Source organism: Hippopotamus amphibius, chromosome 5, assembly GCF_030028045.1.
Source record: "Hippopotamus amphibius kiboko isolate mHipAmp2 chromosome 5, mHipAmp2.hap2, whole genome shotgun sequence".
NCBI lineage: Eukaryota > Metazoa > Chordata > Mammalia > Artiodactyla > Hippopotamidae > Hippopotamus > Hippopotamus amphibius.
Genome location: NC_080190.1, coordinates 137,417,808 through 137,440,275, shown reverse-complemented (window position 1 = coordinate 137,440,275; position 22,468 = coordinate 137,417,808). Strand labels below are relative to the sequence as shown.

General features: G+C 42.5%; 1 protein-coding gene across 7 annotated transcripts in view; it reads right to left on the bottom strand.

Annotated features, from left to right (window-relative positions):
* Positions 1-22,468, bottom strand: part of VPS13B (vacuolar protein sorting 13 homolog B) — a 773,631-nt gene that overhangs the window by 15,450 nt on the left and 735,713 nt on the right. For all 7 annotated transcript variants that reach the window (XM_057735654.1, XM_057735658.1, XM_057735653.1 and 4 more), the window contains 3 exons: positions 9,729-9,847; positions 6,404-7,209; positions 2,145-2,321 (listed from right to left, as the gene is read on the bottom strand). In XM_057735654.1, coding sequence (XP_057591637.1) covers positions 2,145-2,321; positions 6,404-7,209; positions 9,729-9,847 — 1,102 coding nt within the window. The remainder of the gene's footprint in view (positions 1-2,144; positions 2,322-6,403; positions 7,210-9,728; positions 9,848-22,468) is intronic.

Below are 22,468 nucleotides of genomic sequence, written 5' to 3'. Positions count from 1 at the left end.
CCACGGGAGAGCGATGGTGGCTTCCCCTTGGGCAGTTTGAAGCAGCAGCCTTAAGAAAACGAGGTGAAGATGAACACTTGCTGAGGAGGGTGATGGCACCCCTCACAGGGAGTAGGATTAGAATCTCCATTACCAGAAAATGCCTACGGTCTCATATGAAGCTATCATGCACTTTCATTTGACTGTTAGGTCTTGCCTTAAATAGTTAGTTTTGAAGTCCTCACTGAGGCCCAGTTTTGAAGGTTGCAATTTGTCTGCTCTGATTTGAAAGGGTAAGATTATATTGCTGAATTTTATTTTATTTATTTATAAAAGATTCTTATTCTGACGTGGACTTTTTTTTTTTTTTTTAAGTCTTTACTGAATTTGTTGCAATATTGCTTCTGTTTTATGTTTGGTTTTTTGGCCATGAGGTATGTGGGGTTTTAGCTCCCCGGCCAGGAATCGAACCCACATCCCCTGCATTGGAAGGTGAAATCTTAGCCACTGGACCACCAGGGAAGTCCCACTGCTGAATTTTAAACAGAATGTAAAGGAATGTTCCCACTTTAGGAATAAAATTTCACACCCCCCCCCCCCATTACTTTGAAATATGAGAACCCATGATCCATCCATAGAGGGGGACTGGCAAGAGTCATACTAAAGGAAGACACTAAACTTTATCATTTGACAGCCAGGAAATAATTACTATGCCACAGAGAATATGTGTGACTTTGATATTCAGGGTGTTAGCTGAAAAAAAGTGAGGACAATAAAGAGAGTAAAGCATGTGAAAGCCACGATTCTGTCTGGTCTTCCCAAGAAAGGCTATTTCTGCATCTTGCTCCAGAGAGTCATAATCCCCGCTAGCAAGTCTGCGTAGATCCCAGTGAGCAAAACTGAAAGACATCAACGGACATATCCTGAAGCTAACGAATTAGTTCATCTGTTATTGGATGTCTAGTTTCAAGAAGAAATAGAAGAAGTTGTTTTTGCAGCTGCATCTTTACCAGTCATCTGAAAAGAAAAAATCCACACACACACACACACACACACACACACAAATCAAACAGATTTTACTAAGAGGAGAGAAAAGTGTAAAAAACATTGAGTCACTACGCTAAAATTACCGCCGGAGTTCAATTTAGCAGGTGTTGGCTGTCTTCTTTTAAAATAAAAACAGCAGAACCACAAAGATTCAAGTGTCAAGAGTGAGAAATCCACCAGTGACTCATCTGTGAGTTCCTGCAGCTCAGCTCACAGGCCTCCCGGATGGCTGGGGCCCCGGGGGAGTGGTCCTGTCATTGTCCATGGAATTTGGTTTATTGCTCTCGCTGTTCTCTTGCCAGTCTCCCTCTATGGATCATGGGTTCTCACATTTCAAGCTCCAGCCTTGTTTGAGGCCTTCTAGCGACTTCTATGACCTGCCCACTCATAACAGAGTTGCAATACTGTTGACAGTAAAAAGCCTTTTATGGGGGAGAACGCCTTTGCCCTGTTTCCCCTGCCTCCTGCCGAGAAGAAACGAGGACTCAGATGGCCCTTGTTAGTTCCCGAGTCACTGCCAACCTGACCAAAATATGGGCAAACAAACACACGGATGAAAGCAAAGCACGTTCCTTCTTGTGGGCAGCAGTTTGGCTTCTGCGCCTGATGACCCGTCTGGGCCACAAGGTGGCACTGTTTACGTGGCGCGCGAGGGAGAAGCTGGCTCTTTCACCTCCCCGTCCGCTTCCAAGTCAAAATGTATCCGTATCCTTACAAAAGTTATGACAACTGTATCTACATTAAAAAAAAATATGATGAGGCAACATAGTGTAGGATTTCTGATGTTTAGCAGAAGCCCTGAACACCTTTAATATTTCTGTATTTATCACATGGAATAACAGTTGAGCCAATCCTTGTTTTCCCAATGGGAGGTTTCAAATTCTGAAGTTTCTGAAACATTTTCACACACTACAGGCAAGCAGCGATCTGTTTAAAACATAAGACATTATATATGAGCTTTGTTACAGATATAACAATTCACTGCCAGCTAACAAGCCAAACAAAGCTGGAGGCAACCTTAATTCACTGAACACTTCTAACACGTTTTTTAAAAATAAAAAAATAAGACAGGAAAGGAATGAAAATAAGGCCTCGTTACAAGGAACCCGAATAGCTACCTTTGGAAATGTGCTTCACGAAAGATGTCGTCCCTCTGGAAACTCCGCTCACAAAGGCTCCCGGGCCTCGGGTCAGCCCCTCGTACGGAAGCCTGAAGAAGTCAGCGATCCCGTTCCCGATGCTTCGCACCAAACTTGCTGGGCTGCCGAGGATTTCCAGGGATCCAACCACCCAGCCTGTGAGGGACCAAAGGGAAGGGGTTACTGAAACCTTAAATACAGCACTTTTAACATTTGGGAAAAGTGACCCATTTTCCCTGCAATTCATTTTTCACACTAGAATTGAGAATGTAATAAGCTCCTTTGGAGCAAAATATGGGAAATAACTCATTCACTGTGAATTCATAAATGGCAAAATTTCATACTTTATAAATCAAAGTGATCCTTTTGGCAGCCTCACAAATAGCTTTACTATGACTTCCCTGCCCGAGCCTCCCGTATTCCTGCCAAAAGGGACCCGTGTGCAGAGGGACGATGCTCCCAACCCCCCAAGGAAAGGCGGCCCCTGGGGCTGCAGGTGGGAAGTTATCTTTAAAACCTCCTTGGGGCAGCGGAGGCACCAGGATGAGAAGGAGGTGCCTGGTCAGGGGAGGAGGCCAGATGCTAAATGGGGTGTTGCAGAGGGGATGCACAGTTCTGACAAAGATGGAGGAGTTATTTTTAATCTTTCCCAATCCTACCAAGCTGAGTGCTTCCCTTTGGAGTGGAGCTGGAGCCAGACAAATGTCTCCCCTTCAACCCTAGCTTCAGTTGTGTAAACTCTGGTGACAGGGACATACTGATTAGGTTAGCGAGAGGGGCGTGTTCCCTGTGAAAGTCCCGGGAGGCGAGCTTTGGGTCTGGTTTCCTATTTGAGCTGGGGTTTGCCAGGAGCCGGCCTGCTCAGCGGCGTGACTGTTGAGCGGCCCCGTGGGAATGTGGCTGAGGTGTGGACCCCGGAGCGGTTCCCCTACGCTTCCCTCCCGGGTGGGGGCTCGGGATTCTCACCCACAGGATGAGAGGTGCAGGCAAGGGCCGGGCGCTCAGGAGAAGAGGCTTCTAAACAGACAAATTTCTCCAGGAACACGCTGACTTCTCCAGCCCAGGGCTGAGAGTGCTTTCACAGGGAGGCTGCAGGGACGGGGCCCGTGTGGGAGCCAATCCTGCCTCCCCAGCAGGTTCTTGGAGGCCAGGCCCGTGACAGAGACCCCCATCAAGTCATCAACCCCAGAGGGTATGGAAGGTGTGGGTGCAAGAGCCAAGCCAGAGCCCTAAAGGGTTCCCAGGCCTAGCCCTTGCGGAGAGGCACATCCTTAAACTTTGAGTGCACCTCTCTTCTTTGGAACATTTAGAGGACAACACTAGGGTTTAGGTTAAAAGAGGGAATCATTTCCAGAAGACGGAGATTATAAATGGAAGGGCCTAAGGGTGCCAGGCATTCAACTCGTTTAATTCTCACAGCAACCCTGCAAGTCCTAGTACCTGCCTTCATGTAAATTCAGATTAGCTGAGGACTGAGCCTCTCCCTGGGCTGAGGGACTGTACCAGGCACAGGGCCCAATCTGACATGGTGTTACCCTGTCTCTACCATCTCCAGGGCAGGCAAGACGAGGAGAAAACTGCGACTCAGAGGCTGAGTCAATTCTCACAGTCTCCCTACTGGTTAGACATGTGGGAGGGTTTCAAGCCCGGTTTACCTGGTTCCAAAGCCCACCCTCCCTCTTCCTGTGAGCCCCAGCTGCACCAAGTAGGCAGGGTACCGTGGAAGGCTGTGGAATATTCATCCTTGGAGGGCCTTCTCTGGAGGTAAAGAAACAACAAATTTCCTTTAGCCTGGAATATTTGTTAGGTTCGCCTGGAGGCAGAAGATTGGACTAGAAACATCTTAATTCCCCTTCTAGAGTTCAAGAGAGGGGAGTATAGAGTACAAGAGAGGGGAGTAGCTACTGCCAAGCAAAGACCACTCACTCTACAGTGGGCCCATTCAGGCCAGGGCAGCGGGGCGCAGAGTGAGTGGAAAGCATCTAGCCTCACCTTCTAGCCTGCTCCCCCCGCAAGAGGAAGGCGAGGCAGACTCTCCTGGGTTAGGTCCACTGCTGATGGGAAGGCTATGTTTGGACCAGAGCTACTTCTCAGTGGCATCTGAGATGGCCAGAAAAGGACCAAAGCATCTGAGGGCATTCTTTAAGTATTTCCCTCCAAAAACAAATATATCTTTTTCTTACTCATTTGGAGATTTTTGTGGAAACAGGTGCCTGTCTGGCTTCCCATCAAACTGAGCCTTGCAGGTAGAGAGGGACCCCATGAAATTACAAAGTCCACATTCTTTCCTTCTAATAGGGTCAGTTGTTACTCATTTCTAATTACTTTCTTGTTAAAACCTCTACAAGTACTTCCCTAGAAATGAGGTCAGGGTATTTCAGTCATCACAATTGGGAACCTTTCAATCAAGTCCAGTGGGTGAATCCTGAGTCATGTTGAGATATAGAGGCAACTTGTCTACTCCCAGGCCAGCCCTTTCCTTTCCTCTACGAGAATGCCAGTACATGCTCTTTTAAGACGTTTCTACCCAGGGGTAACCTCCTACCATCTTCTCATTTCTAGCTCTTTCAAAATCACTGCTTTCCTCCAGATAATCTTCAGATTGTCTGTAGGCCTTTAGTGACAGAATTCACAACAGGCCTAAAAACCTGGTCCTCTATTTTAGAATTTCTTGTCTCAGCACATACTGAGACTGGGACAATAGCTTAGAAAATTTTTAGGTGGAATACTAAAAATCCAAACAGAATGTTCTTGTGAAAGCTCATGAAAAACAAAACAAAGAGAGATCATTTTTAGCACACAGGCCGCAGGGACATGGTTCCTTGGTGGTCACAGCTGGAGTTCCTCTGCCAGCTCATTACTCTGATGGGTGCTCCCCACACCTCAGCCTAATGTGATGACCAGATGGACGGGAAGCTTGTTCCCTCCCAGGCTCCAGATCAGAGCTCAGTAACCTGCATGCCTGCTTCTCATGTTAAGAGCAAAAACTGCCTGAAAGAGTAAGTTTTTAATATACCCATCTATTAAATTTGAAATGGTAGCTGCTTGTTTTTAAATAATTTCTTAGCCAAAGGCAAATATTTTCTTCATTGTATAAGCTATCAAAACAACATTTCTGGGGCAGGGCCCTCCCCTGATCTTGCCATTTTCAGCTGAGAGTTCTGGGTAGCCCTCTCACTCTATGAATTTCCTTATGGAGAAAATGTAATCTTACCAGTATGGCAACAACATGGGTCAGTCACTGCTACAATGTTATCTTTCATGGGAAGGCACTGGCCAAGTACAACATGACCCAGGTCTCTCCTTTGTCACATTCAGAAAGTAAGACCTCCATGCTCTTTACCAGAAGGGACTTCAGGACCAACTCTGGTTGCTTGGTGTTGGCTGCTTGAATTCATGGGAATGCGAGGAGCCAGATTATCAGACTGAGACTGTCTGAGAGTGAATTTAGGTCAGGAAGGCGTGCTCTGAAGCCAATTACCGTAGGGTATCCGGAGACAACTTGGTCTCCAAAACAACCTTCGGCGCACAGTGCTCCCCATACAGCATTCTGTACACACAGTCAAAGCACCCCCTGCGGACTTTTCCCGCTCAGGTCTGCGGAGAGGCTGAGACACCAAGGGCCTTCTCTTTGCCTTGTGTCTAGACAGGCAGGGCTGCACTGGGTAGGCAGGAGGCTCTTTATGCATCTGACGAGCACACAAATCCTCTGAATTTCTCACCTAGAGCTATTCATGGACTGTAATGAAGAAAGCTAACAACCCAGAACTGGGTTTCTTTTCGGCCCAGGGGCTGAGGGCCTGGGCTGGTTTTTCTGGCTGCACTAGCGCCCTAACATAGAGCCTTGTGCCTGCAAGGAGCTGAAAAAGCGTCTTCTAAATGGGATAAAATTCTGTTCTATAACTGCAAATATACCAGCTATTACTGCTTGAGTGTTCATTAAGTGCCAACCAAAATTCAGGGTACTTTACGTACTTTCATTTTTTCCTGTCAAAAATCTTAAAACCCATTTTATGGATGAGGAAACTGAGAGGTGGGAGGTTCAATAAATTGCCCAAGGCCTCACAGCCAGCAGCGGCAGAGTCTGGATGCAAATCCGTTGCTGTCTCACTGCAAAGGCTGTGTGCTCTTCACCTCCCACCGAGCTGCTTCCCTATCTGAATTCAGTAAGTCCACCCCGAAGCCTTTCCTTTTTGCTCAGGCTCCAGCTTATCACAGCCCCTTGGCTGTGGCCTCACCTGCTCTGAAGAGGGCCCCCGCGGCATAGTGCATGGCCAGGGCGTGGACGAGCTGCCTGGCTGTGGTGAATATGGGGCCTCTCTCAAACACTGAGAAGGAGAGCGGGGTGTGGTCGGAGGCTATGTACAGCTTGAGGGAAGCGTGAATGCTGACGAGGAGGTTCACTGGCTGTATCACCAGCTTCCGTAACTTCACAGGATGCACCAAGGCCCTGGCGTGCTGCCTGACCTGCACGGGCAACACCTGTTTCCCACCCGAGAGGACTGTGGGGTGACCGGCCGGATTGCTACTAGGAAGGTAGGTCTCAAACAAAGTTTTGATGTAGTAGACAAAGGTATCTTCCACGTATAACCGGGCAGGCTTCAATTCAAAACTGAACTCATTAATATCAAATAGGAAGCTCTTGACCTCAGTTAAGGTGAGGCAAAGTTTGATGAAACAGTTTTTCTTGTATTCTTCCAAATCTTTGCTGGATACAAGGAGACTCTGCATTCTGGAACACTGAGCAGATTCTGTTTTCTCCCCCTGGCAGACCAAGACAGCGAAGTGGAAATTGGACTTATTATACAGCTGGTTGTCCAACTGTAGGTCCCCACAGCAGACCTCCACACAGTAAAGGTGAAAGAGGGCAGTGGCTGTTTCTTCACTGGGGAGGTGACCAGCCACTGGGGCCATCTGGAGGAAAACGTTGTCCAGTGTGAGTCTCAGAAGCTCAGATGATACTCTGTGGTGGGTGAGGTCATCAAACACTGCCAGGCTCAACTGAGTGATGACCATTTTAAATGTCACAGTCTTCTCCAGAGCTCTACAGGAGAAAGGGAAAAGAACATGAGTCTCCTCTGCTTTTCTTTCTTTTCTTTTCCTCCCTCCCTTCCTTCCTTAATGTCTTAGTTTTTAATGATAGTGCCTTATTAAACACCTCCTGATGTCCCATCAGACTCTCACAGGAAACAAATAAGAACTAAATCACTATGCTCTCATCCCCTTCAAGGTCATCGCTCTAGCAATTCACCTCTCTCCTACGTCATTTCTTCCTCACTACTAGCAGCTTATAAACATACCGTTATTTCTCTTACCTTAAAAAATCCCTCTTGTAACTCTACCTCCTCCTCTAGCTACAAGTCATTTTCCTGATCCCTTTTACATAAAAACTCCAAAGCATATACACATTGTCTGCTATTCCTCACTCTCCATCTCCTCTTAACCTTGCTTCAGACAGGCTTCTGTCCCTACTAGTCTACTAGTCCCTTCTGTCCCTAAAGTCTGCTTCTAAAGCACAAGGAACTATATTGAATGTTCTGTGACAAACCATAATGGAAAAGTATATGAAAAAGAATATATATATGTGTAACTGAGTCACTTTGCTGTACAGCAGAAATTAACACAACATTGTAAATCAACTATACTTCAGTAAAATTAAAAAAAAAAATAAAGCAGCCAATGGTCTTCTAAAAATTTAGGTCGCGTCATGTAACTGCTCTGCTTAAAAAGCTCCAATGACTTCCTGGTTTCACTGAGAATTAAAACGAAAGCCTACACAATGTGTCCCCTCCTTCTAGCCCTTCCCTCCCCAACCCCAGGCACTATTGCCTTCCTGTTCAACCGCTGCATTTGGCCTGCGCTGACCTGTTCCCTGCTCCTCCAATATGCTAGGCACACTGCTTCTGATCTTCTGATTATAAAATATATTCTTCTTGTAGAAAATTAAAACACAGAAAATTATTAAATAATCACTTATAATTGCACATCTATTAACAATTTTGATTCCTTAACATTTCCTTCCTTCCTTCCTTCCATTTATTTTTGGCTGCCTTGGGTCTTTGTTGCTGCACTCGGGCTTTCTATAGTTGTGGGGAGCGGGGGCTGCTCTTCATTGCAGTATGCGGACTTCTCATTGCTATGGCTTCTCTTGTTGCAGAGCATGGGTTCTAGGTGCATGGGCTTCAGTAGTTGTAGCACACGGGCTCAGCTGCTGTGGCTCATGGGCTCCAGAGCACAGGCTCAGTAGTTGTGGCGCATGGGTTTAGTTGCTCCTCGGCATATGGGATCCTCCCGGACCAGGGATTGAACCCTTGTCCCCCTGCACTGGCAGGTGGATTCTTAACCTCTGCTCCACCAGTGAAGTCCCTTGATTCTTTTCTCTTCAGTGTTATTTCTAGGAATGTTTTCTTTGCATATGTGTGAGAATGTGTGTGCATATATTACATGTGCACATAACTAGGATATTTATATATTCAATTTTATATTCTGTTTGCTTTATTTTAGATTCATCATATGTATTTTTCTATTCCACTAATGCCTTAGAGGACTGGGACGGGGAGGGTGGGGGGAAGTCGAGGGAGGGAGGGAATATGGGGATATGTGTATAAATACAGATGATTGAACTTGGTGTACCTCAAAAAAAAATAAGAAAAAAATCCTGTAGATTTCTTTTCTGTGGATATACCATTTATGTACATTTATGTATCATCTATTTCCCTGCTGATGGGGTTTGTGCTCTGAATATTCTGCCATTATAATTAGCAATATGATAAAATCTCTCTGTATATCTTTGCCTACTTCTCTAATTATTGTTTTTACTCTCAAGCTCTTAAAACTCTTAAAAGTGGAATTTCCAAGCCAGAGGGATTTAAAGCTCTTAATACATGTTGCTAGAGTGCTTTCCAGAAAATAGTAGCAATTTACACTTTTACTAGGACTTTATATGATGGTACATCATTGTTAATTCAGTAATATCTTATTTAAATTTGCATTTCTTTGATTACTTGTGTTTCCTTTCCCTAGAATTTTCTGTTCATGTCTTTTGCTCCTATTTAATTTTTAGAATGGGGAACTATCTTCATATTATTCCTACTGAATTATATGAGTTCTTTTAAACTAAGGATATTAACTCTGGTTCATATTTGTAAAACCTAATGGCAATACTCAGGTTGAAGGGGGGAAAATGTGGCTCTAAGAGGTGACTTAATTTTTGCTGTAGCTCTAATTGCTAAGTCTAATTACTAATTACTAGGTGGTCATGTGGATAGAGACGTATTAATTCGCATTTCATTCTAATGATAATGTATAATTCTAAGATGCGTGTCCCAGTTTGTAAATCAGTTTGTTAAATTCACCACAGAAGAACTGGAAGAGGTACCCGTAGAAGACAATATATTGCTTCTTATTATGGGTATAATTTAATGCTAATAACCATATCCTTAGGGATTATACAATAATTAACTAAAAGCTTTAATGTATATATTTGGATGACAAAGAATGGCAAATTTACAGTTTTATAACAGGAAACTTACCCTGCTCTATTGGGATATTAATTAAGCCTACCTGTTGGTATTAGTTAAAATAGGTCCAGCTTTTCCTTCTGGGGCTACAGTGATGAAGACTGTACCACACTGATGGACAGTGTCCACATACACACAGCCAAAGCCAGTCAGGAACACAACCTGCAAAAAGAATATCCAAAATCAGATTGTAAAGCAATAAGAAACACTAATGAAGTGGCTTCAAGTGCCTTATTTTTTAAAATTTTTATTGGAATATAGTTGCTTTACAATGTTGCGTTAGTTTCTACTGTACAGCAAAGTGAATGAGCTATATGTATACATATACCCCCTCCTTTTTGGATTTCCTTCCCATTTAAGTCACTGCAGAGTACTGAGTAGAGTTCCTTGTGCTTTACAGTAGGTTCTCATTAGTTATCTATTTCATACATAGTATCAGTAGTGTATATATGTCAATCCCCATCTCCCAATTTATCCCACCCCTCCCTTCCTCCCTTGGTGTACATTCATTTGTTCTCTACATCCGTGTCTCTATTTCTGCTTTGCCAGTAAGATCATTTATATCATTTTTCTAGATTCCACATACATGCATTAGTATACAATATTTGTTTTTCTCTTTCTGACTTCATTCTGTATGACAGACTCCAGGTCCATCCACATCATACAAATGACCCAATTTCATTCCTTATTTATGGCTGAGTAATATTCCATTGTACACATGTACTACATCTTCTTTATCCATTCCTCTGTCTATGGACATTTAGGTTGCTTCCATGTCCTTGCTACTGTAAGTAGTGCTGCAATGAACACTGGGGTGCATGTGTCTTTTTGAATTATGGTTTTCTCCAGGTATATGCCCAGTAATGGGGTTGCTGGGTCATATGGTAGTTCTATTTTTAGTTTTTTTAAGGAACCTCCATACTGTTCTCCATAGTGGGTGTAACAATTTACATTCCCACCAACAGTGTAGGAAGGTTCCCTTTTCTCCACACCCTCTCCAGCATTTATTGTTTGTAGATTTTTTGATGATGGTCATTCTGACCAGTGTGAGATGATACCTCACTGTAGTTCTGATTTGCATTTCTCTAATAATTAGTGATGTTGAGCATCTTTTCATGTGCCTTTTGGCCATCTGTATGTCTTCTTTGGAGAAAAGTCTTTTTAGGTCTTCTGCCCATTTTTGGATTGGGTTGTTTGTTTTTTTGCTATTGAGCTGCATGATCTGTTTGTATATTTGGGAGATTAATCATTTGTCAGTTGTTTCATTTGCAAATATTGTCTCCCATTCTGAGGGTTGTCTTTTTGTCTTATTTATGGTTTCCTTTGCTGTTCAAAAGCTTTTAAGTTTAATTAGGTCCCATTTGTTTATTTTTATTTTCATTACTCTAGGAGGTGGGTCAAAAAAGATCTTCCGGCGATATATGTCAAAAAGTGTTCTGCCTATGTTTACGCAATCCCTATCAAATTACCAATGGCATTTTTCACAGAACTAGGGCAAAAAATTTTACAATTTGTATGGAAACACAAAAGACCCCAAATAGCTGAAGCAATCTTGAGAAAGAAAAACGGAGCTGGAAGAATCAGGCTCCCTGACTTCAGACTATACCACAAAGCTACAGTAATCAAGTCAGTACGGTACTGGCACAAAAAGAGAAATACAGATCAATGGAACAAGATAGAAAGCCCAGAGATAAACCCATTATCACCTAATCCATGACAAAGGAGGCAAGAATATACAATGGAGAAAAGACAGCCTCTTCAATAAGTGGTGCTGGGAACACTGGACAGCTACATGTAAAAGAATGAAATTAGAACACCCCCTAACACCATGCACAAAAATAAACTCAAACTGGATTAAAGACCTAAATGTAAGGCCAGACACTATAAAACTCTTACAGGATTTAAATGTCTTAAGTTCTGATTCAATACCACAAACACTTCCTGGTTATATTTATTTATATGTATGTGTACAGGCTATTCAGCTGACTTGAAATGAAAAAAAAAAAATCAAGTCCAGATTTTTCAATATCCAGCTGTAAGGTTCATAGAAAAAAAAATGATGGATGAAAGGGTGTGGGTGTCTTCATTCTCTGCTTCCCTGGAATTGACAAATAACTCTGTATGGGCTGGAGTCCAGCCATGGGCCAGCTTTATGTGTGCATATGAATCTCTGTGGGGAAAAAAAAAACCCTGAAACACAGGAATTGAAATGCAATGTGCAAAAAACTTACAGGCTCTTGAATTTTGACTTACTACCATAATGGTGCCCTTCTATGCTGGGGACACAAAAACAAACCTGAAAACCCACCAACAAGATCTGCTATAATCCCCTCAAGGTCCCTTACATAACTTGTAACAAGAATGTCAGATAACTTTATTTGCTTGGAGTAAAAATTAATTTTTCTTCCATGAGAAGGTGGACTAAGACCTAAAAAAAAAGTTCTATCTCAGAAGCCAGGTGCCAGGCCAGCAGAACAGATGTCCTTTCAGCATTAAATACCAATGTTGCTTAAATGGATAAATGCTTGAAAACAGAACTATTTGAAAAACAACTCCAAGAACATCATGTTCACAGCCAGCATTACCTGAGGGTAAGGGCAAGAACCTCCTTGTGTTTGGGAACGTTGATGCTGATGATTTGCAATATCAATTCAGTCCAAGTCTGGGCCCTTTATTACTGTTAGTACAGCAAATAAAAGAAGAAAGACTGAAAATTCCTGGATGAAGGAATAAAGCTAGGTGTCTGCTTGCCATGTGATGAATGTGTTCTAATTTTGACCAAATGAAGAGGTACCAGAAAGAGTGTACATAGAACCACCAGGCGTCTGTGATTCTCACCCTTGGAAGTGACTTCAAGGTCACTGGGCTTTTTTTCTTGTACAATGGCTCCTCCTTCAGAAATCCTGACCGTCTTCAGCATCCAGGGCACCTGGAGGTCATCTCTGCCTCCTCCCTGTTTTCGTCTCCTGCTCTGCCGACTCCTGCACTAGCCTTCTTTTTCATTCTAGAGCCACTGCTCTAGCTTAGTTAAGCCCCTGAATGCCCCTCAGCACCCTCTTTGCAGAGAACGTGCTGTCCCCCCAAGCAAATCCTTTCCAAATTCTATGTATCTTTGCACATATAGGGTAAAGACACCTTATTCCGAGAAGGTATTCTCTAATTTTTCTATTCCTTTCCTCAGATTGATACCTACTCCTACATTCCTAAAACACTTTAACCATACTTCTGTTTGATCACAAACCTTATTGTTTGTATTAGTCACTGGTTTATATCACAGACTCAATCACTAGATTGTCAACCTCTTGAGGGCAGGAATAGAGGCAGTTTGTATTCCCTACGGATATGTTTCCCAAATGAATTGTTTTGCAAAAATATGTTTCAAAAGACTCTGTATCCTAGAGTGAAGTGAGTCAGAAAGAGAAAAACAAATATCATATATTAACACATATATGCGGAATATAGAAAAATGGTACAAATCAACTGGTTTGCAAGGCAGAAATAGACACAGATGTAGAGAACAAACATGGACACCAACTGGGGAAAGCGGGGAGTGTGGGGGAGTGGGGGGAAATGAATTGGCGAGCGGGATTGCCATATATACATTAATAAGAAAAAAAATCAAATTGTACACTTTAAATATATGCAGTTTATTGTATGTCAATTGTATCTCAATAAAAGTTCTTAAAGAAAAAAAAAGGACTCTGTATCCTGAATTTGCCCTTTTCGTTCTAAGATAAAAATTGAACTTGACTATGATAAAATATGGAATGCAGCCAACCTAAAAAATGGCTCAGCTCATGAATCTAAAACAAAACAGATATTCTTTGAGGGACAGTCACATTTATAAAAGCTATTATTTTATATGATATGTAAAGTAAGTCAACTGCTTTTTTCCAGGCTTACAGACATGGGATTATTCATTTGACACAAATCTTTTTAAGGTCCTGCACTCCCACCTATACTCCTTCCTTTCAAGGACTGTCCATAACTTCAGGGCATACCCCAGGGTTTTAGCAGAGTGTTAAAAACCAGACTACTACCCCTCAAAGGAGGGAAGGAGGAGATCAGAAGAGGAAAATACTTACTGTTCTACACATTCTTAAAGCAACCCGCAGGCATTTTGAAGTGAGCATACATGTACTTCCTAAGACAGTAAGGATAAGGCAAGCTGATGGTTTCTGTTAACTGCCTAGGGGACTATGAAAGCAAGCAAAGTAACCTAAACCTTTAAGGTACATCTTCTGGCCAAAAATCTAGACTCTAGAGAGAAATTTTGCAGGGTATCCCTTTTACTCACCACTAGAATGGAAGAAACACAGACTTTTAATTCTTGGAGCCTATACGTGTGTCCTTTCACATGTAGAGAAATAACTTGCAACACCAAGCATTTTGTATAACATGAGCTCTAGGGATTAGAGAGTTAGGAACCTAAGTGCCAGAGGAATTAGTGCCAGGTCCCCCAGAAATTAAAATAAATCCTTGTTTTGGTCTAACAGTTTGATCATTTAATCACTGAATCAACTATTGGATATTTAAGGCAAGCCTATAAAGAGGTCCTCACTGCAGTAGGCACTGAGAAGGTAAAATCACGCACTCAAGTTGCCCCCAACCTGGTTGGTGAAAAACCCACATACACAAATAATGAGATAAGAGCTAACAGTTCCAGGGCAGAGATGTAGAAAATGTTTCTCCCTCTTTGGGTGTTAACCATCATGGTCTCTGTATAAGCTCATGTGGGTAACAGAATTCTGTTCATTTTCTTCAGTATTTATAACCAGTGCTCAATAAAGATGTGAATGGACACCATCTCAATGCGGCTCCTGTGATAGAGACTTCCAGAGTCCACCCATGTCAAGCTGCCCTCTCCTTCTAGGCCCAGAGCAAGATTATATCCCTTACCCCCCTGCAGTGAGGTCTGGCAACCTGACTAGCTTTGGCCAATGGGCAGTATTGACAGGTGTTAGTTCTGAGCCAAAGCATAAAAGGGCCAGCCTTCTCCCCATGCTCCAGAGACTGACAAAAGCTTTTATATTCCATATCAGTGGTGGGCCAAATCCAATCAGATGCCTGTTCTTCTAAATAAAATTTTACTGGAAATACCTACGTTAATTTGTTTACATACTGACTCTGTCTAATAGCAGGTTTGAGAAATTGTGACAGAGACTGCATGGCCCACAAAGCCTAAAACATTTACTATTTAGACCTCAGAGGAAAATTCTCCTGCGTCCTGTTGTAGGTGGTTGTGGCGGATTGTTACACAGTCAGGGAACTGCACATCCCAGGAGCCACGCCCTTGTTTAGTCCCTTCCTACACTGACACGAAGCTTGGCTTTGTGACTCTCTTCAGCTAATGGGATGTGGGCAAGCATGAGGCAAGAAGCAGCACGGTAAAGCTTGCTTTTGGGGTTTCCCCACTTGCCAACCATGTGAGAAAGCCTGGGTTAGCCTCCCTATGGAGGAAAGACCACGTAGTAAGAGAGCTGCCTAGACTCTCCACCTGAACTCATCCGTAGCCAACCCTGTACCTGCATGCAGCTGCACGAGTGGATCCCAGGTTCCTGCAGAAAAAGTCCCCAACCAAACCCTCTGAATCGCTGCTGTTTCAAGCCTCTAGGTTTTGGGGTGGTTTGTTACAATGGGCCAGACAGAAGATGATGGAGCCTCTGTCATCCTGGGTCCCTGAGTGACCACACAGAACAGAGCCTCTGATGACAAGCACTGGGATGTAGCATGAGCAATAAGTAAACAGGACTGTGACAGGCGGCATAACGTAGCCTATACTAACAGAGAGAGAGATTGGTAATAGAAGTAGGGTTCCAGCAAAAACCTAAAATGAGTCCTTGGCTTAATGGTAGAAATTGATATGATAAGCTACAAGAATGGGAATTCATGTTACGAAGTGGCAAGACACTTAGTAAAACTTGTCTGAGATTACTTGGGAGGTAGATTATAAACCTAATAGATTTGTAGCTCTAGAAGATGAGGTTTGAAAACAAAATATCAGTAGTGTGTGCTGGCTGCTGCTGGCTGTGTCTGGCAATGTATTATACTATGAAGAAGAGATGAGCTCGGGAAAGAACTGGCCAGTCTGCAAACAGAAATTAAAGAGAATAAAGAGATTCCAGAACTCAAGGTTTTGCAAAGTCAGTAATGCTTTTAAACCCCAAATAGTAAGACAGAAAATTTAATCTCTGAACATGAAGGCAGATTAATACTCAGACTTAGGGCTATGTATAGGCATCAGAACTCACTTAACTGTTAAACTTCTTAATTGTTAAAGTGACTCAGACAAAACTTTAGATGAATAGCGTAACTTTGCCACAGAAGTTCTCTTAAATCCAGAGAGAGGTAAGAAAGCAAGATAGTACAGAAATATGTCTTTAAAAGGACCAAGGATGTGGTTATTAGCACATGGAATTCTCTGGAATCAAACAGATACGAAGTTTACTGAGTTTTTAAGAAATTACTACTGCCTAATAAACTCATGAATGTAGACTAAAAGAGTCTGTGATTGATTATTTGAGACTCAGTACAACTTCAGATGTTGGCCAAGGAGGCTCTCTGAGGGTAGATCCAGGGACTGGAAGAGTAATGGTAAAAGAGCTCTTCCATGAGCAGAGACAGGGCTTGAAGACTATTCCTTGCTTCCGAGGTATAAAACCTCACAATATGTGCGCAGAAAAATTTCACAGATGAGAGGCTGTGTATGTCTCTCATTCTCCCTCTTTACAGTTTGGAGGACTTATTACTGTTATCCTGCCCAGTAATCTGGCGGAGAGAGGGGAGCCGACGGGTCATAGATCTCCAGATGAAAAGCAGCCGCATCCAGACTAAGAGGGCATCACTCAGAAGTACTGGATTCCAGTGGGATGTGGTGACTGGTTAGAATCCTGGGCAGGAGAGTTGTTCTGGGGTGAGGAGGGGAAGAATGAATTAAGTGATTGATGGCCAAGGGGATTTTTTTTTTTTTTGAGTTATTATTGCAGAATAAGCTAGTCAGTCCTGATTAACGCTGTCATTTATTTTTTACTTTCTTCACTTCACATTGGTAGCATGGGGGGTGGGGGGTGGAAGTCTATAGGCAACATATAGTAAGGGATTTGCTGCTTTAACCACAAAACACTTGGGGAATACTCTGTGTTCCATCATTTGTGTCTGTGTTGGAGCATGTGTATCAGTAAGACTTTCTCTTACACACTGAGGGTATAAGAAAACCACTGAGGCCGAGGTCCCGCCTCCCAGCTAGTGCATTACCTTTTACTACAATCACAAATAAGGAATAGTGTAATATAACTTGTGCTTTTCTGCATACTCAGTTATCTTTACTAAAACGATTATTCACTATATTTATATCCAACAAACAGTATTTTAAAAAATTACACCAGTTCAATTTTACTGAGTAATTAAGTTACAAGGTGACACCTAGAAAATAACTGAAAGTATTCTTGGAAGTCTATCTCTCTTCCTTTCTCTCCCATTCTCTCTCTCTTTTTTCTCCTGATAGGCTATATGCAGCAACCCAGGGATAATCAAGAGGGAGTTACAAAGCATCCCAGCACTGCAGGTCAGTGAAATAACAGGCATCCATTATTAAATGTCCTTAATGCACCCCCCTCCTCCAATCTGTACTAATTTCCTCTGTAATTGGGCTCCAATTCCCATCATAATACACTTGCTGGACTTCATCCCTCTTTAATTCTTTTTCTTTTACCTGATTCATTTTGCCCCCACCTCACATTTTCACTTCCTTTCTGCTGATTACTTTTGTGTCAACTTGACTGGCCATTGGGTGCCCAGATTAAAACATTACTTCTGGATGTGCTGGTGAGGGTGTTTCCAGATAAGATGAGCATTTGAATCAGTGGACTCAGCAGACTGCCCTTCCCAGTGTGGGTGGGCATCACCCAATCCACTGAGGGCCTGAATAGAACAAAAGGTGGAGGAAGAAAGAATATGCCCCCTTTCCTTCTGCCTCACTGTTTGAGCTGGAACATTTCATTTCCTTTTCTCCTGCCCTTGGACTGTAATTTACACCATGGCTTTCCTGGGTCTCTACTTGTGGATGGCAGATTGTGAGGTGTCTCAGCCTCCACAAACTGATCTGAAGATATGGTCATCAGGCCACTTTTTCTGCTGACTTTTGGCAAAAAACTGTAAAACATTTCACCTTCTATTTTGGGAAGGAATAAATATAAAATATATCTATATCCCCAGATCAAATAGCTTGTAAAAGAATTCTTAAGAAGGAAAACCACACTTCACTTTGTATGACAGTCTCCAAGTCCATCCATGTCTCTAGAAATGTCCCAGTTTCCTTGCTTTTTACAGCTGGGTAATATTCCATTGTATATATGTCATACAGAGTGAAGTGTGTCAGAAAGAGAAAAACAAATACCGTATATTAACACATATATGCGGACTATAGAAAAATGGTACAAATCAACCAGTTTGCAAGGCAGAAATAGAGACACAGATGTAGAGAACAAACATATGGACACCACGTGGGGAAAGTGGGGAGGGTTGGGGGGGAGTGAATTGGGAGATTGGGATACCAAATTGTATGCTCTAAATATATGCAGTTTATTGTATGTTAACTGTACCTCAATAAAAATTCTAAAAAAAAAAAAAAGAAGGAAAACCATAGTATGGAAGACTTCAAGATTTAGACTTTGAAGGGAAGAAGAGATTTCCACACACGCTACAGGACTGAACGCTAACCTGTGAGGGAATAAGGCAGTAAGATGCAGCCTGCTTGGCTGAATGAGGTGGTTTGTCTTAAGCACTCCAGCGGACTGAAGAGGCTTTTCTGTGTTGGAATCTGTGTTTTAGTAATCACTTTGATGGTAGTTGTGGAGATTTGTGGGTAGGAAGGCTGACAACAGAGAGATCCTTTAAGGGGCTATTGTTAAAATCTGGGAGAGGCGGTGAATAAAAAGCCTGAAGCAGACCCTCGTCACAGAGAGAAGGGGCACATACACATTAGACACTTCTGAGGAATTTCTGCCAGAACTCAGTGACTTACAGGAAGTATGGGGAAGACAGGGAAAGGAAGGTACTGGGATGCTGCAGGAAAAGATAGGCTTGGAAGCTGGACAGTCCTGGGATTGAATCCCAGGTCCACTTGCTCTGTGCAAGTTAACCTCTCTGAGCTTCAGGTACCATCTACCTTTAAGAGATGTGATACAGACTAATGGCAATGCTTGTATAAAGTGCTTGACATAAAGCAGGTATTCAATACAAATTTATATCAGTATTATTTAAGGGTTTTATACTGGAAAAATGGTGGTGATATTAATGGAAGCAGAGACTCTAGGAGAAGTTGGCTTGGGGAATGGAAAATGATCACTTTGGTTTTAGATGATGATGCTGGTCTGAGGTGACTGTAGGTGTTTCAGGTGGAGATGTCTGGTGGGTAGCAAGAAACACAGAGTTGGAGCTTGGGAGGGATGTGGGGGCCAGAGATAGATATCTGGGAGTGACTGGGTGCTAGCTGGTAGCTAAAGCTCAGAGACGAATTAGATCTCCCAGAGAGGAAAAGAAGCGGGAAAAATTTCTAAGATAATCAAGGTAGGAAAGACTGGACAAGGATGAGAAGAAAATGACAGATACTCTGGGTGTAATTCTTCCTTCTCTATACTTACTGAAAAATATTTTAGGGAAATCCCTACTTCTAAGTATCTTGGGAAGCAATGGTGACTCAACCAGAACAAACTGTGAACACATAGGAGACTCTTAACCAAGATACTTGGCAGGCGTTAGAACTGGGTGCCAGCTTGCTGAGATCTCTTCCAGCCCTGATATGGGGGGTGGGGAAAGTGACTGAAGTAAGCAAGAAGCCAAAACATCGCACTACACATTTGATAAGTCAGATTCTCACGTGGATCAACAACGTCTTCTCTATGAAAAAATTTTTGGATGGATGCTAATGATATTGCTGAAAATGACCCCATGCTCTTTCAGCATTAGTGCTTGGGGCTACCCCTACCTCATCCACCCCAAATGGACTGATTACACATTTGAGTTCCGGCTCATCAAGGCAGCTACCAGTGTCTCATGATATTCTTGCAAGCAAGATAAGAAATATCTTATACAGTATAGTTTAAAAGTGCTTTTAGATGCATTTTCTTATTTACGAAATGTGGACTAGATGACAGTATGGTTTGCTGTGTCAGTGGCTGATTGAACCCATGCATTAGGGAAGTGTCTAGTGATTCACTACAGCATGTAGACCTTGGACCTGTCCTGTTCAACATATTTATTGACTTGGATGAACATGTAGAATGCATGCTCACCACATCTATAGATGACATAAAGCTACCAGGGATACTTAATATGTTGGATGACAGCATCACAATTTTTTAAAAAGTGATTTCAACAAGTGGATTAGGCCAACAGCAACAAGATTTAATTTATTGGGGATAAATGTAAAGTCCTGTCACTGGGTTCAAAAAGTCAACTGTATCGCAAGTCCTATGATAAAGACCTGGGGGATGTGGTTGACCACGAGTTCAATAATAACAAGCAGTCTGACTTGTTAATAAAAAGCTAACTCAATCTTCTACTTTATTAATGGAAGCACAGGGAGGTAATAGCTGGTTAGACCACATTTGGAATAGTATGTATAATTCTGGCTGCCAGATTTTTAAAAGGGAACATAACACACTAGTGTGTTCAGACAAGGGTAACTGTGGTGATGGGTCTGGAAATCACATTTACTGAAGGAATGACTCAAGGAACCAGAAATGTTTGGCCTGGATAAGGGAACAGTTAGAGAAGATGTTGAAGCTGCCTTCAAACAATTGTAGTGTTGCTGCATTAAAGGGGAAGTAAATACTCTGTGAAGCCTCAGCAGGTTAAACAAGGATGGATGAATGGATGTTGTAGAGCGATAGTTTTCCGTTTGATACAAGCAGAAACTTTCTCATAATCACTGCTGGAATAAGCCATGACTATGCCACTGCGAGTCTTCTAGGGTGGGATGTCATGGAAGGGACCCTTGCTCTAGGTAAAAGGGGAAATTAGAAAATCTCTTCTAACCTGTGCTTTCATTGACTTTCAGGTGGCAATGTTTCAGGAGCCAGGGCAGGACTCCAAAGGACAGACAGTGATCTTAGCTTGGTACAGGAAAAACAAGACTGGGCCACATGTGAGCAGACCCAGGTTCCAGCCTGATGCTGCTTAATTATAAACCACCTAGTGGATTACTCTTTAAGCCTCAATCCTCTCATCAGTAACATAAACATCAAAATTACTGCCCTGACTATCTTAGAGTTTTTGCAGTGATCAAAGGCTCTATCTTAGGGCTTACTACACTTGACTGCATTTATTTAGTTACACAGGTGCCTTGAAGGTGGGAATTCTACATTATTCAGGGCAAAGGGTTTGCCCCTTGATAGGTCCTCAGTAAAAGTTTGTTGAATAAATGAATGAAAGAATGGAGACTAGATGTGAAAGCACTTTGTAAATGGTACAGAGCTTATCGGAGAAGAAAACAGCAATGACGCTGACCCCACTAACACTTCTGGTAAGAGTCAAAGATGATGAGAATTTACTGGATCTTTGTAAAAGAGAATTTACCTGCAGAGGGATAATTTTAATCTGCATTTTGGGGTTCAAACTGCTCATTTTTCTTTGGCTCAGAAATTGCTTTTCATAAACAATTCAATCTCTTCCCGTGGCTTTTAAGATAAAAATCCAAATCCTTGATTGGAGCTATAGGATCTTGGCAGGTTTGGCCTTGAATTGCCTCACTAGCCTCCTCTCTCACCCCCTTTTCCTTCATTTGGCACTAGGGCCACACTGGCATTTAGATCCCTGAAAGGCCCATGAGCCCTCTCTGAGCACCAAAGCTTTGAACACATTGTTCTTTCTGCCAAGAAAAATCTCCCATTCTCTTGTCTAATTAATGCCTGTTCCTCCTTTAAGACACAGACGCCAGGTCTCCTACCCAGTGACACACTCCTTGGCCTCTCAACTAGTCTGCCATGTAACAGCACACCTGTAGCCGCCTCTCCTCCAGAACTGTTATCAGAGTTCATCATAGTACAACGACCTGTGTGATTAGCTGCTTATCATCCATCTCCTCCACACGTAATCTCCCTTGAGGGAAAGGGCTGTGTTCCATTTGTGTTCACTGTATTTTATGTAGTCCCAACCCCAGGTTACAATGTCTGGCACATATTTAATCTCAGTAAGTCTTGTGGATTGAATGACTGAAGCATTGCTTCACAATGTCTGTATTAGTAAAATGGTAATGACTATGTTTTCTGTGTACCTTTTTTGTTTTCAATTTTTCAAAAGAATGTTGCCTAACTTTGACAAAAATAAGGTTTTGAACTATCAGCAATTGAAATCGCATATACTATGACAGGATTCTAAAGTATTTCCCTGACAGGATCAAAATTATGACTTAAAACTATCAACATAAGCTTATTTTTCATGCCTTTAATTATTTGAGACTCTAGAGATCTTTCCCCCTTGAAGTCAGGCTCCCACCCACTGTCATTATGGATAAGAGCACCAGTTGCCACTGTGGGGCCTCTGGCTGAGATGTCGTCTAACCAGGTGTGAGCCAGGAACACAGCTGCAGAAACCTCCCCCCACTCCATCAGAATTTTGTGGCCGACATGCTCTCAGGTCTTCTCAGTAACTCTTGATCCAAAGAATACTTCTTTGTGTGACTAGAAAGTTATTTTCTGCATATTCCTTCTCATATTCCACCTCAAAATTATACAGCATGACATCTCTATGACTGATAAAAGCTGAAGGAGTTTTCTTCCTTGG